The sequence below is a fragment of the Hippocampus guttulatus genome, chromosome 14 (assembly GCF_054856545.1).
Source record: "Hippocampus guttulatus isolate MCC_2025c chromosome 14, RoL_Hgut_1.0, whole genome shotgun sequence".
Lineage (NCBI taxonomy): Eukaryota > Metazoa > Chordata > Actinopteri > Syngnathiformes > Syngnathidae > Hippocampus > Hippocampus guttulatus.
In genome coordinates, this window is record NC_141274.1 from 15840429 (window position 1) to 15856434 (window position 16006).

General features: G+C 44.7%; 1 protein-coding gene across 4 annotated transcripts in view; it reads left to right on the forward strand.

Moving 5' to 3' along the window:
- LOC147195344 (3',5'-cyclic-AMP phosphodiesterase 4C-like) overlaps positions 1-16006 on the forward strand; it is an 81278-nt gene that overhangs the window by 25280 nt on the left and 39992 nt on the right. The window contains exon 1 of one of the 4 annotated variants that reach the window (XM_086129840.1): positions 4728-5688. The exons of the other annotated variants lie outside the window; for them this stretch is intronic. Coding sequence (XP_085985966.1) covers positions 5615-5688 — 74 coding nt within the window. The 5' untranslated portion in view covers positions 4728-5614. Of the gene's footprint in view, positions 1-4727; positions 5689-16006 lie in introns of those variants that run through there. 4 annotated transcript variants of the gene reach the window in all.

Sequence of the window (16006 nt, forward strand, 5' to 3'; positions counted from 1 at the left end):
GTTTGAAGTTTTTTGGTATGTGAATTTCCTGCTTCAGTAGGGTCAGAGTTTTTGTCGTTGGGTGGTGAACAGTTCTCAGTATGCCGCTTGATGGTGTTGAACTCGAGCCTGTTTTGTTGGAGTACTGGTGCGGGGGTGGACGATAAGTTTGTCATGTCTAAAGTAGGCAGTTTCCCCTCTGTCACGTGCAGCTTTTAATTTTGGGAGGAGCTCTTTTCTTTTTTGTCGTACGGCATCTGTAAAGTCTTCGTTGATGTCGATGTTGGAGCCTTTTAAGTATTTTGCTTTTTGTAGGATTCTTGTTCTGTCCTTGTATTTTAGAAATTTCACCACAACTGGCCTCGGTCGAGGTCTTCCAGGTTCTTGTCTTCCTGTGCGGTGAGCTGTCTCCACCTCAATTTGCCCCTTTATCAGCAGCTTCTCCTTGAGGATTTTTTGAACTTTTCCCTCTGTTTCAGTCCACGTTTCTCCCGGTGTTTCCTCAATTCCATCAATTCCCAAGTTGTTTCTTCTTGACTGTCCTTCCAAGTAGTCCATCTTGTCTGTTAATACTAGCATGCCGTCACATATTTTGTAGAATTCTGTTTGCATGTCTTTGGAATGGCCAGTTTGACAGATCAGATTTTTTTTTAATGTCGTCTACCTCTTTTTGGGTAAAGTTGATGCTGGTTTTTATTTCTTGGACTTCCCTGGTAAAAGTGTCAAGTCGTGAGTTTGTTGAGTCTATTATCATCTTGACAAATCCTTTGAAATTTCCTGTTGTTGTTGAAAAAGCGCCGTAAAAAGCTCTTTTTGTTGCTGGAGTAATTTGTTTACTTGAGTGAGGGTCAGGAAGTCCTCATCCTGCTTTGTGTCTTGCTTCTGTTTGGGTGGCATTTTGTCGGGTCTCGTTGCTAGCCGGTTGTATGCTAGTTTGTGACGTGTCCAGTGGGCTTGCTGCTGGGTGTTTCTAACGTGGCAAGTGGGCTTGCCGGCTCCCTCACGCTCGCTGGCGTTCGGCTGGTTGGTCTCTGGTGGTGGGTTCCAGCTGCGTAGCGTCTGTTCGCAGTTAGCTTCCGCGCTAACGAGCTAGCGTTTCGTCCAACCCCCTCTTCACGTCGCCAATTTCTACACACGCGCTGCCACCATGTTTCGCTCTGTTCTTTACTTTCAAATGTGGGAAAGCTTCACACGAGAGAAATGTTGACTTTGCTGTTGCTGGCAGCTGCTCCTTCTTTCCGCTCGGCAATGCGTAGCAAGTCACACTTTCTCGTCTTTCTGGACATGTTCTTCCGGCCATAGTCTTTCTCTTTATGGCGGTTACTACAGTGGACGGCTTACAATGTTATCAGGTTGCAAGGTGCATGAAAAAAATTAATGGTGAAATCAAAACTCAGTCTTCACTCATCTAGTAGAATACGGGAACAGTCTTGTTTGTTTGTTTGTTTGTTTGTTTATTGAACATAAAACATATACAGTAATAATTTGACAGAAAATAAGGTAGATAAAAAAAGTAAAAAGAAAGAAATCAATCTTCATTCAACACAGTTATTATGTTCAAGGGAGTAGGAAGAAGTAAAAAACTTATCTAGTCCTACCCCGTTATGTGATTGTATCTAATAAATCATTTTTATATCAATCAGAAAAGAAAAAAGTAAGAAGAAAGAAGTCTCCATTAAGGCTCATACTTTACCCTTAACCGTGATATTTTTACAACTTTTGGTTTGTATCGGGATTATATACTTCCACACCCTGACACTCTTGTGTCAATTTTCTCTTAAATTCATAATGGATATTTATATACCTTTCTCTATTTATCAACTTAGTTCTGATTTATCATTATATTTAATGTTTAGACTTGATCATTTTAACTCTGATTGATGTAGGTTGTTTGTACTATTTTTTTGAATTTGTTTTTTAACTCAGCAAGCGATTTACTCATTTTCAGGTCCGTTTCGAGATTATTCCACAGATTAACACCTTTGATAGATACACTTCTTTGCTTGATGTTTGTTCTTGTTTTGAGTTTTTTGAATAAGTTGGTACCTCTTAAATCATAGCTGCTTTCTCGTTTTGGCAGAGCAGGTTATTGTGTGCTTTGTACATTAATTGGGCGATTTTAAAGTCAACCAGGTCATAAAATTTCATCGTATTTAATTTGATAAATAGTGGATTTGTGGGTTCCGTATATTTTGATCTATTAATAATTCGAATTGCTTTTTTTTTGTAGGTTGAGAACAGTCCAATGAAAATGAAATGTCTCATGCCTACTCTGAGCACAAATGAATGATTTGGCACCAGAATTGTCACTGCATTTTCACAGCCATTCCCATTTTTCGTCTCACTGCATTTGAGATCGTTTCAGAATTTTAGTACTTCTCTGGTGTCCCATGTTGAATTGTTGGAAGGACTTCCGCCGATGAATTGCAAACCTATTGTTGCTTTCAGCTTGAAACAATGTGTAGCAAGGTTGTCAAAAAGCAGGGAGGCAAGGAGGCACAGGGTGGAGTGACCAAGATGTATCGTATTGGCCCGAATATAAGACGGTGTTTTTTGCATTGAAATAAGACTGAAAAAGTGGGCGTCGTCTTATGTTCGGGGTCTAGACATTATACCCATTCACAACGCTAGATGGCGCCAGATATCATTGAAGCGAATGCTGAACTTGACTCCCGAGGCCAAAGTGAACCCCTGTCACGAAGAATAAAAATTAAATTAGCGGTAGCACGAAGAAGAAAAATAAAAAATAGCGGTAAGAAAGAAAAGAGAAAAAAATGATAGAAGAGATAACAGAAAATGGAGAAACGCAGCGACAATCTGGAGAAAAGTGGGTCGAAGATCGGCAGCTGAGGAGAAGTTGCGATGTAATTTACATTTCAAAAACCAGAAGCCATTCATATACGAATGTGATTGCACTTTAGTTTACATATTTAAATGCTCAGATATTAAGATATGAATGAGGCAAAATAACATGCTTTTTCTCTCAAATATATTATTATAATCATTTGTTTCAGATGTACTGTAATTATTTTCTGTATAAAAATTAATTTGGTGTTCAAAAAGTCTTTTTTCAAACTTGAGTCTTGAAAAAGAGGGTGTCGTCTTATAATCAGGGCCGTCTTATATTCGGGCCAATACGGTATGTAACAAAATGCAAACAGGAGTACACTGGAAAAACACGAACTTGAAGTACTCAAACAAAGTCCTAGAAATCACAAGGAAGCCAAAGTAACTCAAGAAACCTGTGACAGAAAACAAAACGTGACAAGAGCAGAGCACACAGATATTCACATATCTCGCTCGCACGCACGCATGCACGCACACACACACACACACACACACACACACACACACACACACACACACACACACGATGACCCAACAAAGACTGACAGAATTCAGGGAACTAAATATAAGCAAAGTGACAAGACAATGAGAAACACCTGGACAAGACACAAAGGGTTGAGGGATCTGATTGGTTAAACACAAGAGACACTGATGAACAGGTGGTGACAAAAAGGGCACATGAGGAAACAAAACCAAACGTAACCAGACAGAAACATAACAAAGGTAAAAAGACAACGCTGAGTTTAATGACGGCTCATTTGTCTACCTGACTTTTCAAAAGTTGCCCCCGCTGCGCGCCACATAAAGTCATTGATGGCATCCTTGTGTCATATCTGCTCCCCAACTGTGTGGTTGATGCTCTTGGGGCAAAAGGCCAGCGAAATATTCCTTGGACATTGTGACCTAACTTCACGCATTTGGGGGTGTGAATCGTCACCCTGTGGAGCCACACATGATGCGCATGCCATTGTGCAGCACAAATTACGAGCAATGTGCATTGAAAGTTATGTCATATTTGTGTTTGGATACATTTGCCCAAAACATACACAAACTTAAACTGGGTTCTCAAAGGTTTTGGGTTTTTTTCTGCTCAATAATTGCCAATTTCCAAAAATAATCTTACTATGTGTTAACTGCTGTGGCGAAATACGATACAAGACAAGAGTCATTGGCTATTTTTATGTAGTGTGAAGATCTTCAAATTTTGCATGGTGCAGTTGAAAAAGTCACTTGAACAGCAACTCCAATCCAACGGGTCGGATTCACTTGAGAATAGTCTGCTTGCAAAAAGACACAATGTTCAGTAGTTTGTGTATTTTGGCTCAGTTTGTTTGAAGTGTGTTGACTGTGTTGATTTCGGCGCCCCTCACTTGGTCCCGTGCTTTACTTACTACAAAAACATGTATTGTGCTTGTATGTTTGCAGATTAGTTCTACTGACGGGGATCTTGTGCTATCCAATCAGAGGATATGATGGCATGAGAGGGGAGTGCGATATTAACTATTTCGGGGACAGCGGTTACTACAGTGGACGGCTTATCATGTGATCATGTTACCGGGTGCAGAACAGAAGGTTCACGCAGATGCAATATCAAAGTATTGATTGACCAGCGTACTGTTATTGCCGCTGGCTCTGAGGCAGGTTTCTCACACGCAAATTCGCGAAAGCGTATTGGAACACACGCTTCATATTTTGCAGTACCGCTCAACTTTTTCAGCAATGCCTGCCGGTCAAATTCTCTGCCCTCTCTGTCCCGTTTGCTCTCATTGGGACTTGCTTGCACTGCCTCTCCCAATAGGTCCGCACCCCACCCCTCCTCGCCCACTGCACCGTCTCTCTCTGTCTCTCATACTCTGGGGGGGAGATAGCGTTGTTTGTTGTTACAAGCCCCAAGTTCGATCCCACCACTCTCAAGAGAGAATAGAAGAGGGAGCAGACGTCTGTTGTGGGCCCTCTGACAGGGGCGACGAGGGACGGTCCACTCCAGGGAGCATCCGATGGGAGTTCAATGTTCTTTCCAGCTCAGTTTTCCACCCCCCTCCACTAAGGCTGATTCGACACGACCGGATGATGAAAGGCAACTCTTTGATATCAATGTTATTGGAGAGCATTTTTAAAAACAGAGAATGGTCCGGAAGCTTTTGTTAAGCAAATGCATGTTACGGCTTTGGTGTTGATTCGGATGATCTCAGTCTTAGAGTCTTAGAAGGACGGCAAACGGACCTAAATCAGACCAGCGATGAGCTGAAAAAGAGTGTGAAGTGAAGAATTTGCTCAGTCGGCTCCAATACGGGCGGCTGACAGCTTCCTTGGTTTCCACGCTTGGTTTGCTTTGCCCTCTGAACTTTCTCCGAGATGAGATGCCGAAGCTCTGCGATGCGAGGTCTCAAGCAGCCAGCGCTCATTGCCTTTTGAGGCATGTGCTCCACATGTCCGCTTCCTTCCTCCCCATGTAAACAAGTGGACTTGAACAGAATGCTGCACTCAGGAGCCGGATCATAAATTGAATTTGCACCTTGATGCACTCTGATCTGCCGATTTTGCATGGAGTTGGAAGCCAAGCGTTTCCAGAAAATCGAGGAAATACCGAGAGGGACTCCCGTGGCCAGACTTAACGTTCACCAGTGTCCTTTGCTCTTTTGGTTTCCTATAATCTGATCAAAAGACAACGTGAACTGATTCTTCAGTTCATTCCAGCATGGCAGGGTTTGTCACAACACAGACTTGGTTTCTCCCTCGCATTTAACGCTTTCTATTTCAACTGGCTGCTTATCAACTTTGGGACGACATGATGAACAAAGACTCTCGCTTCCAACGGAAGACGCACGGCAACTTTTCAACCCGCAGGCACTCATGCATTGGGTACGTATGAATTCTTGGTCATCAGTTTAGCCGTCGCCAATACGGTGACACCAGCGAAATCTTTCGTATGCCCCCCCCAATGATATGCTGTTAAAGATCTCGGTATCATGTTCAGGTTTCGGTATCTGGATCCTCAAGTTCTTTCAGGCACCTTGAGGTTCCACCAACGTTAAAGCTACCTTCTCTAACGACATGTTTGCCAACGGTTGGTTGGTATTGTGGGGAAGGTTGTCGGTGTTGCTGTGCGTATGCTGGGTGCCGTGATGGCAATGTGGATCAATGTCTCTGTCTGTCAATTTTCCTCCTTGGGTTCCATGGATAAGAGCCAAGAAGCTGACATGTCTGTTAGGCATGATATGATCATCGCCTGGCCAAGGACAGCTTGCATCTCATTCGAGGACTAACCAAATATACTGAGCAGTTTGCGTTTTGGACATTGTGTTTTTTTTTCCTTGTAAATGTAGGACTAACGTATATTCAAAGAATCATACAGTATTACTTTAAGACGTTTAAGATCTCAATTGATGAGCCTGGGGAATGTGCAAAATACAAGTACACTGAGTATTACACTCTCAACGTTCAGATGTTTTAAAAGACAACCCGTTTGAAGAGGTGTTTGTAGAGTGCTGCCTTTGCAAATGTGCAGCAAACTTTTCTGCACTCTGGGCATAAGACATGTGCTCCAGTGTCATAAAATCTCCTGAAGCCTCTTCGAATCATATGAGAAGATCAAAGCATGAGATTGGAAGCCACAGTCAGAAGTGAGAAAGAAGTGAGAAGATTTAAGTGTGTAGACAAACTGGTGGCAACAAAAAATATCCTGAACCGGAATTGCAGGGCGTTATCCAGTATATTCATGCAGCGGGAGAAACAATGATCTGATTCCCGGCAGAATTGTTTTTTTCCTCACTTAGACAGAAATCAACTCGCTCGAATTTTGGTGGTTGGGGTAATAGAGCATAGATAAGACAAAATTGTGGAGGGAAAAAACTAAATATAATTGGTTTCTGAACTGTTGCATTGTATTGAGAAAAATGAGTACTTGATGGAGAGAGCAGAGGGTGTACGCACAGCGGTGAGACGTTTGCAGTAGTTGCTCACCACATTCAGACACATCTCCGGAGGGATTTTGGCCTCTTTAGCAAAAGTCTTGACATCCTTCAGCTTTCCTGGCTGATGCTTTGAAACTTAAAGTTTCATCTCCCTTTACAGGGTTTCTGTTGGCTTGAGGTCTGTAGAAGACTTGGTATCAAAGAGCTCTAATTTGGGTTGATTCCACCTCGGCACTTTCTCCCAAATCTTCACTGAGTCTTTTAGGTGCGGCCATGCAGCCAATGGAAGATTTCAGTCCATTGTGGCGCAGTGTGTTACTTACCAACCCTTTTGCTTGTTCCGGCTGTGTACATAACTGTCACACATCGTTATCGTCACTCGATCTTCTTGCAACGCTGCTCTGTGTATTGTCATTTTGTGCACCTTACACTTTTCGATGACGGCTTCAGTCGTTTTCCTTTTGCTGGTGGTTTTGTAACCCATTCCGGCCTTGCGCAGGTCTGCTTTATGCACATTCATTCAGATCTGGAGGCACCAGCCAACCAGTCGGAGCCAGAATTTTGGCCCACTTTTCAGGAATCAGATGCACAACTTTTTTCCCTTGGGTGCTTTTATAAAACCAATTGTGTCGAATGTTTAACTGGTGTCCCTAAATTTGTTGTGAAAATCGGTTATGTCCATCACAATGAAGTGCTTTGTGCCCCATATTACAACAGAGATGGCTTTATTCTGAAATGTACCAAGAGTACCAGGACACTATTCAGTCTTGCTGTCTCTCTCTGTCTCTCACTTTGTCTCTTTCTCTCTCTCTTTCTCTCGCACACTCTGGCACCCCTAACAAATTCAGCGTCAAGCCTTTCTTGCCCTGGTTCAATGAGAGCTCCGAGTCCTTCTCATGAAGGGACAGTGAGTGGCGTGCGCAACACGTTTGAGGAGAGTCCACTCCATCTGTGACATATGCCAGTTCAGTGACTGCAAAAGTGAGATAATTCAGACAAAGAGGTAAAATGCACAGACTACAGGGTGGAGAAATGGCAATAGAGAGGATGTGGATGTGATAGTGCTGTTTTTCAGCATTGATAATGGATGTTGGAAGGTCAACCAGGAGGGTTGGTGGGGGGGGGGGGGGGGGGTAATTGCGGCAGTGGATATTAATCATGGTCAAAGTGGAAGTATAATAAATGTGTGAATTGGAGAAAGAGAACCTAGGGTGAGATGTCATTTGAGATGCAAAGAATGAGGAGCAAAACAAGCGTGTCAAGCGAGGCCACACAACTAAAGGACAATGGTGTCAATGTCAAAGGTCTGCTGGCACCCAAACGCACATTTTTTGTCAATATGGCTTGTGTGACTATTCTGTGCGTCACTGCTGTACTCTATAGTTTCAGCATGACTGATTTCCCCGATCGCCTGGAGAGCTTCATCGATCTCTCGAGGGGAGCGGCAGCCCGTGACAGCTCCAACATAGGCACACTTTCATCAGCGACGTCTACTTCTCCTGCAGGGCGGGACATCTTGTTCGTACAACAGCCTCTACCTTTGTCATCTTTGATTAGGTGGGGAAGCTCCGGGTGGAGGACAGACGTTTCTGCAGCAAACCTGCATTTCTTTCTTTCTTTTTAAATTTTTTTTTTAATGTCGGTCCACTCTGCTCTGACGCAAGTGTCAGATGACTGTTGGTTGCGGCCGCTAGAGGGAGCACCTGACTATGTTATGCCTCGGGCTGACATAACAGCAACAGTGGCCTCTCTCGCTTGTTTTTCCCCTCCAGATTGATTACTCATTCTGAAAGAGAATAGGTTTGAAATCTGTATAATGTCATTGATTAAATTTGATTTTCTTGTTTGAATGGGTCTTCGTTGTAATAGTGCTTTTTCTGCACTGTAATACTCAATGTGTATACAGTATATTTTGAACGTTGCAATTTAGCAATTTTTTAAAAAAGGCCATTCACACGTGGCTGTGTGTCAGATGCCTGCCTGTAGATAGGAAAATCGAAGTTGTTGCCACTGGAAACATCCACCCATTTTCGATGCCAACTTCATTCATTAGGGTCGCAGGTGAGCTGGAATCGAGAGGTGGGGTATGTCCCAGACTAGTTGCCACTCAGTCGCAAGGCACTTACAGACAAACAATCCTTCGGGATTTTAAGTCATTGGAAATGGTCAGTAAAAAGTGACAAGCTTCACTTGTTTGTAGCGTTCAGAACCGCAAGGCATTATGGCCTCAAAGCCCAGCATGCAGTCAGTCGCCACATCCGACGAGCACCTAATCTCACGATCGTACGAGCAGATAGCACACTATTGAATCATGAGATGACAGATTTTGTTTTGCGTTACAGAAACCATTATAATCCTCGAGAAAGGGCCCCAATGCCGACACCTGCTGCGGCCGCTGGCTTTGTTTGCACATCGGGATGTATGATCACAATTTTTGCAGTGGAGGAATTTCTTTTGAAATCAGAATCAGAATCAGAATCATCTTTATTGGCCAAGTATGTAGAACACACAAGGAATTTGTCTCCGGTATAACACGCTGCATTAGTATCATCGTAAACAACAAATCATTGAACCATTTTAGAGTAACCAGTAGCAGTATTTGTAGTACAAGAAGAGTGACTACGTCAGTGACTGTTTAAGGAGTTAATGGCTAGAGGGAAGAAGCTGTTTAAGTGTCTACTGGATTTGGTGCGCATGGATCTGTAGCGTCTGCCTGAGGGGAGTAGGTGGAAAAGATGGTGGGCAGGGTGCGGGGGATCCAGGAGGATTTTCCGTGCCCTTGTCTTGATTCTTGCAGTGTGCAAGTCCTCAAGAGTGGGTAGGGCGGTGCCAACGATTTTTTCCGCCGTCCTAACTGTCCGTTGAAGTCGGATTTTGTCCTTTTTTTGAGGCGGCCCCAAACCAAACCGTGATGGAAGAACACAGGATTGATTCGATGACTGCCGTGTAGAACTGTCGTAGCACCTCCTGTGGCAGGCTATGCTTCCTCAGCAGCCTCAGGAAGTACATCCTCTGCTGGGACCTTTTCAGGATGGAGATGGTGTTGACTTCCCACTTCATGTCCTGGGAGACTGTGATTCCCAGGAACTTGAAGGTTTCGACGGTTGACACAGGGCAGTTGGATAGTGTGAGGGGCAACTGTGGAGAAGAATGTTTCCTGAAGTCCACGATCATCTCTACAGTCTTGAGCGTGTTCAGCCCGAGGTTGTGTCGGCTGCACCAGAGCTCCAGCTGCTCCACTTGTTGGCGGTACGCAGACTCGTCGCCGTCTTTGATGAGACCGATGACCGTGGTGTCGTCTGCGAACTTTATGAGTTTGACAGCTGGATCTGTTGAGGTGCAATCGTTTGTGTAGAGAGAGAAGAGCAGTGGTGCACCAGCTCCAGTGCTGGTGGTGCGTATTGATGATGTTGTTGCTCCCAGTCTCACCTGTTGTGTCCGTCCCGTCAGGAAGCTGAGGATCCACTGGCAGATCGTAGGGGACACACCGAGGTGGAGAAGTTTGGGGGTGAGGAGTTCCGGGATGATGGTGTTGAACGCAGAGCTGAAATCCACAAACAGAATCCTTGCGTAGGTCCCTGTGCTGTCGAGGTGCTCGAGGATGTAGTGCAGACCTATGTTGACTGCGTCTTCCACAGACCTGTTTGCCCGGTAGGCAAACTGGAGAGGGTCCAGCAGGGGTCCGGTGACGTTCTTTAGGTGGTTCAGCACAAGGTGTTCAAAGGACTTCATGACCACAGACGTCAGGGCGACAGGCCTATAGTCGTTCAGTTCCGATGTTGCCGATTTCTTGGGAACTGGGATGATGGTAGACTGTTTGAAGCAGGATGGGAACCTGAATTGCTTTTAAGAAAGATGCACACATTAAAATGTCATTTTAAGGCAAATTCCCGTTGTGGGGGAGAGAGTGTAATAAAGCAGTTTGAGTTCATCCATCCTGACAGCTGTCACGAGTGGCAATTTTGTTTATTTTGTTTATTTTCTGTGTGTGGTGTTTGAGGAGCTCAATTTGCTGAGATGCCTCAACCAGGTTTTTTTTCTCCACGAGATATCTTTCTTCTGTAGCCTTGTAATTTGCACACTTTTCCAATTATAGTGGCAGGTGTTAAGGTACACAACAAGGTACTTGTAAGACATGCAGGGCTGCTGTCCCTCAAGGGCCGCAGTTGCCCACCCCTGCTCTGCAGTGACAATCATGAGTACGGCCACACGTTTTTCGAAATATTTCATTTTATCTTTTCATCAGACAAAATTGAATAGTGAATATACCTTGCGTAAAAATTTACTGCCCGTCAAAAAATAACACACATTGAGACACAAATAAGTGATAATGTGAGGGAGACTCACACACAGACACACACACACGCGCGCGCACACACACACACACATATACATATGTATATGGAAAAAAAAATCCTCGTCTCACCCCTCGGGTGGTGTCCGTCCCTCATTCAGCTCGGGTCCTCTACCAGAGGCCAGGAAACTTGAGGGTTCTGTGCAGTATCCTTGCTGTTCCCAGCACTGCACATTTCTGGACTGAGATGTCCGATGTTGTTCCCGGGATCTGTTGCAACCACTCATCTAGTTTGGGGGTCACTGCCCCGAGTGCTCCGACCACCACAGGCACGACTGTCACCTTTACATTCCAGGCTCTCTCCAGCTCCTCTCTGAGCCCTTGGTATTTCTCGAGTTTCTCGTGTTCCTTCTTTCTAATGTTTCCATCACTTGGGACCGCTACATCCACGACAACGGCTTTCCTCTGCCCTTTATCTATGATCACGATATCTGGTTGGTTCGCCATTACCATCTTGTCAGTCTGGATCTGCAAGTCCCACAGGATCTTCGCTCTGTCATTCTCCACCACCTTCTGAGGTGTTTCCCATTTTGACCTTGGGGTTTCCAGTCCATACTCCGCACAGATGTTTCGGTAGACTATGCCAGCCACCTGGTTATGGCGTTCCATGTAGGGTTTCCCTGCCAGCATCTTACACCCTGCAGTTATGTGTTGGATCGTCTCAGGTGCCTCTTTGCACAACCTACACCTTGGGTCTTGTCTGGTGTGGTATATCTGGGCCTCAGGGCCTGCTCCTGAGCAGCCAGGATGAGTGCCTCTGTGCTGTCCTTCAGGTCAGCCCTCTCTAGCCACTGATAGGACTTCGTGAGATCAGCCACTTCAGTTATGGTCCGGTGGTACATCCCGTGTAGGGGCTTGTCCTCCCATGATGGTCCCTCTTCCAGCACCTCATCCTCTGTTCCCCATTGTCTGAGACATTCTCTGAGTACGTCATCCGTTGGAGCCTTCTCCTTGATGTATTCATGGAGCTTGGATGTTTCATCCTGGACAGTGGCTCTCACACTCACTAGTCCCCGGCCTCCTTCCTTTCGGCTTGCGTACAGTCTCAGGGTGCTGGATTTGGGATGGAACCCTCCATGCATGGTTAGGAGCTTTCGGGTCTTAACGTCCGTAGTCTGAATCTCTTCCTTTGGCCCCTTGATTATTCCTGCAGGGTATCTGATCACTGGCAGGGCCCATAGCTGTTTATTGCCCGGGTCTTATTCTTGCCATTGAGCTGGCTTCTTAGGACTTGCCTCACTCGCTGGAGGTATTTGGCCGTAGCCGCTTTCCTTCTTGCCAGTTCGAGGTTGCCATTGGCTTGTGGTATACCGAGGTACTTGTAGCTGTTCTCAATGTCTGCTATTGTTCCTTCAGGGAGTGAGACCCCTTCAGTGTGGACTACCTTGCCTCTCTTAGTCACCATCCGACTACATATACACATATAAATATATATATATGGAGTTTACATGTTCTCCTCAGGCCTGCGTGGGTTTTCTCCGTGTACTCCGGTTTCCTCTCAGATTCCAAAAACATGCATGGCAGGCTGATTGAACACTCAAAGATGTCCCTCGGTGTGAGTGTGAGCGCAGATGGTTGTTCGTCTCTGTGTGCCCTGCGATTGGCTGGCAACCAGTTCAGGGTGTCCCCTGCCTACTGCCCAAAGACAGCTGGGATAGGCTCGGAAAATGGATGGATGGATATATACGGTATATATATATATATGTATATATCAGTGACGGATGGTGGTCTGTCAAGGAGGGGAAGCTCAATTTCGGCCTACATCATAAAATGTGTCCGTTTATTTATACATGAATTCTACTCTCCGTTCCTTTTCAAGAAAATGATCTGTGACCCTGTCACACCAACAAGGCGTCTTTTCCAGGGACTAAACTAGTGTCCTCTCTATGGCCAGCAGAGCTAGGCTGCTTAAACGGCCTTGGCCCATGGTGTTGCGGGTGTAAGACTTAAGCCGCTTCAAACGAGAAGCTCATCTCTCCACCTGCAGATGTAGCTTCAATCGTTGCCATTAATGACAGCAGTTTGTCGACCTCAGGCATTGCACTGATCAGTTATTGGCTCATTTCGCAGTCAATCAAAAAGAGATTCAGCCTCACACAGATCATTCAATCATCATGCAGAAAAGCTCAGTGTCCAGGCCAGCCGATAAACTGTCCAATGACTCCCAGAGACGCTGAGCGTCCGATGGGCGGGACAAAACCAGCATTTATCCAATGACTGGTCTCATTTCAATGCATTGGGACAACGGGGTCTGAACTCTCCAGACGCCCAGCGTCCGTGCTGTCGACACTCAGCGTCCACACAGTTTAAAGCACAGTGAAGCTGCGGGAATGAATGAGAAGAGACTCGCGTCATAACCAGTAATAAGAAGCTGATTCGGAACAAAAGTTGAGCGCGTTGTAGCGCATATTTAGTCAATGACATGTCCACACAATTGTATGTACGCACATATATTTGATGACTTATTATTATTTTTTTTTTTTACATTTTAAGGGAAACTGAGCTTCCCTTGCAGTCTTCGAGCAATCGCCTCTGATATCTATCTATCTATATCTATATCCATCTATATCGATATCTATATATTGATATATAGATATATATGCACGCACACTCGCAGGCCTTCACAAATGCAGGTGACGGACTGGCCATTCAATATTTTTGCAGAAACTTTCCTTATTGTTGTATGGTGTTTGATTGTTTGTTTTTTAACAACAATGCTATTTTTCTTTTTCAAAATCATGTCACAAAAACATTTTAGGTTTTGTTTTGCAGAGTTGCTCAAACGGTTTACTGCTTTTTTATACAATACAATTTGAATGGAGATTTTTTTTTTTTAATATTAGAGCAAATTGAGTTCTGACCTTGGTCATGGAATGAATTCGACTTTCAGGATAATTTGTTCCCGGTGGAGGTCTTTGCTCCCCATAGTGGCAGTTTACTTTGTTTGGGCCCTTTCCATTTCGCATAATTGGTTTTGTTGGGCAATATAACAGAGGTCGGCAAACAGAGAAGATGACACCTGACAGGCAGCAGCTCTGACAGTGCTCCTCACGCGCTTGAAAAGAGCTTGTTATCCAGGAATGCCGGCCATGCCAACATTTGATGTCATGAGGCCCCTTTATAATCATGGAGGTGATGGCTTAGATCAGCCTGCACTGGAGGCTTAGGGGCAACGAATGACGCGCCCTTCAGTGGTTAACACGCCTCAATCACCTCGGTCTCCATTTCAAGTGTTTGATGGGATGATCTTGAGCAGAAGCAAACAGTTGGCGTCTGTCCTGCGTCAAACGTCCGCTCACTTCCACACTGGTGACGCACGCACACGACAAACTAGCAAATCATCTGGTTGGCTTGTAAGACTTTATGTCTAACTTTTGTTTTATTTGACAGTTCAATAAGAAGTTGAACTGTCATTTAAACCAGTGTTTCACAACCTCTTTTGAGCCAAGGCATACATTTCACTTGAGAACTTTCACAGCACAACACCAAACGAAAATGTCCTAAAAAAAATGTGTACAAAGGTGCCCAGTGTCACGATTCGGACAAACCAAATCAAGTTGGGATCCCAAAAAGTGTAGAAGCCAAACAAGGTCTCCGTAGCAAAAAGAATGTTTTAATGAACAAAAATCGCACCGACAAAGTAGTAACATAAGCGTTGGTCAAAACAGGGACCAGAGAGCACAAAAACGAATAACAAAAAGCGCTTGCACAAAAGGCAAGGGGAGAAAACAAGAACCGAGAATACAAACGAAAAAACAATGTCACAAAATACACGCAAGCAAGAGCCGAATCACAAAATAAAAACCATACTTACAAAACCAATGGTACAGAGAGTTCAAAACCGAAAAAACGACGAGGTCTATGGCAAGAAAGGTCGATGAGCAAGGAAGCAGCAAGGCATAAACAGTACTCCGACAACAAGCAGACTGAAGAAGGGTCAAGAAAACCTTTGGGTCATGCTAGTGTTAAGTACAGAGTCCCTTGATAGACTGATTGGCAGCAGATGTGCAGTCAGAAAGTCCGTTCAGGCTGCCACCTGCTGGCCAGGCCGAAAACAGAAACGTGACACCCAGGGACGTGCTGGGCCCAAAATTTGGCCCCGGAAAGAGGCACCGACAACAGCCGTCACTTGAAGAAAAATAATTGTTGAGGGGCGGGGGGGGGGGGGCATAATGCGGTGAAAAGTTGCTGACAGACCGTCATGCGTCGTCCCTGTTGGTGCTTTCATTTTTTTTCTTGACCATGCTTGTAACTGAAATCACTCGTATGTCCAATTGGTATTTGAATAATAAAATTAGCTCTCTATACAGTGAAACTCCTCTACAACGAGACCTACATGGGCGAAAATACACCCTAGTGTGAAAAAAATGTTCATGCATGAAAGCCATTCCCACTTTTTTGCTCCCCCTACAACGAAAAGTCCCCCTGTTTCGTTACACGAAATCTTTTTCTCTGCTCTTGCCTCGCAACGAGATTCACTAGAATGAAAACAAGCCTTCTGCAAAAGTCTAATCCAAACTCACCATGCCACAGCGACCTCTACTGCTTCATTTGGAAACGGCAACAGCAACCACCACACTGGTTTACACATGCCCAGTCGTACAGGAATAATTTGTTATTGTTAGTTTCAGATGCAGCACGAACGTTGCATTGCTAAAATGGCGAGAAAATGGACCTTTGCATACCAAGCAATTAAGAAAAGAAACGCTTTAACGCAGGGGTGGGCAATTATTTTCCCGGGGGGGCCAAATGAGAAGCAGAAAATATTGTGGAGGGCCGGGCCAAAAGTTAGAAATAGAAATAGAAAATAAAGAAGATAGCACAATGTCTTTGTATGCCAGTAATAATGTAACATTCTCCTTCACCATCACACTCAGCACCGGTTCTCCTCAAGGATGTGTACTGAGCCCCC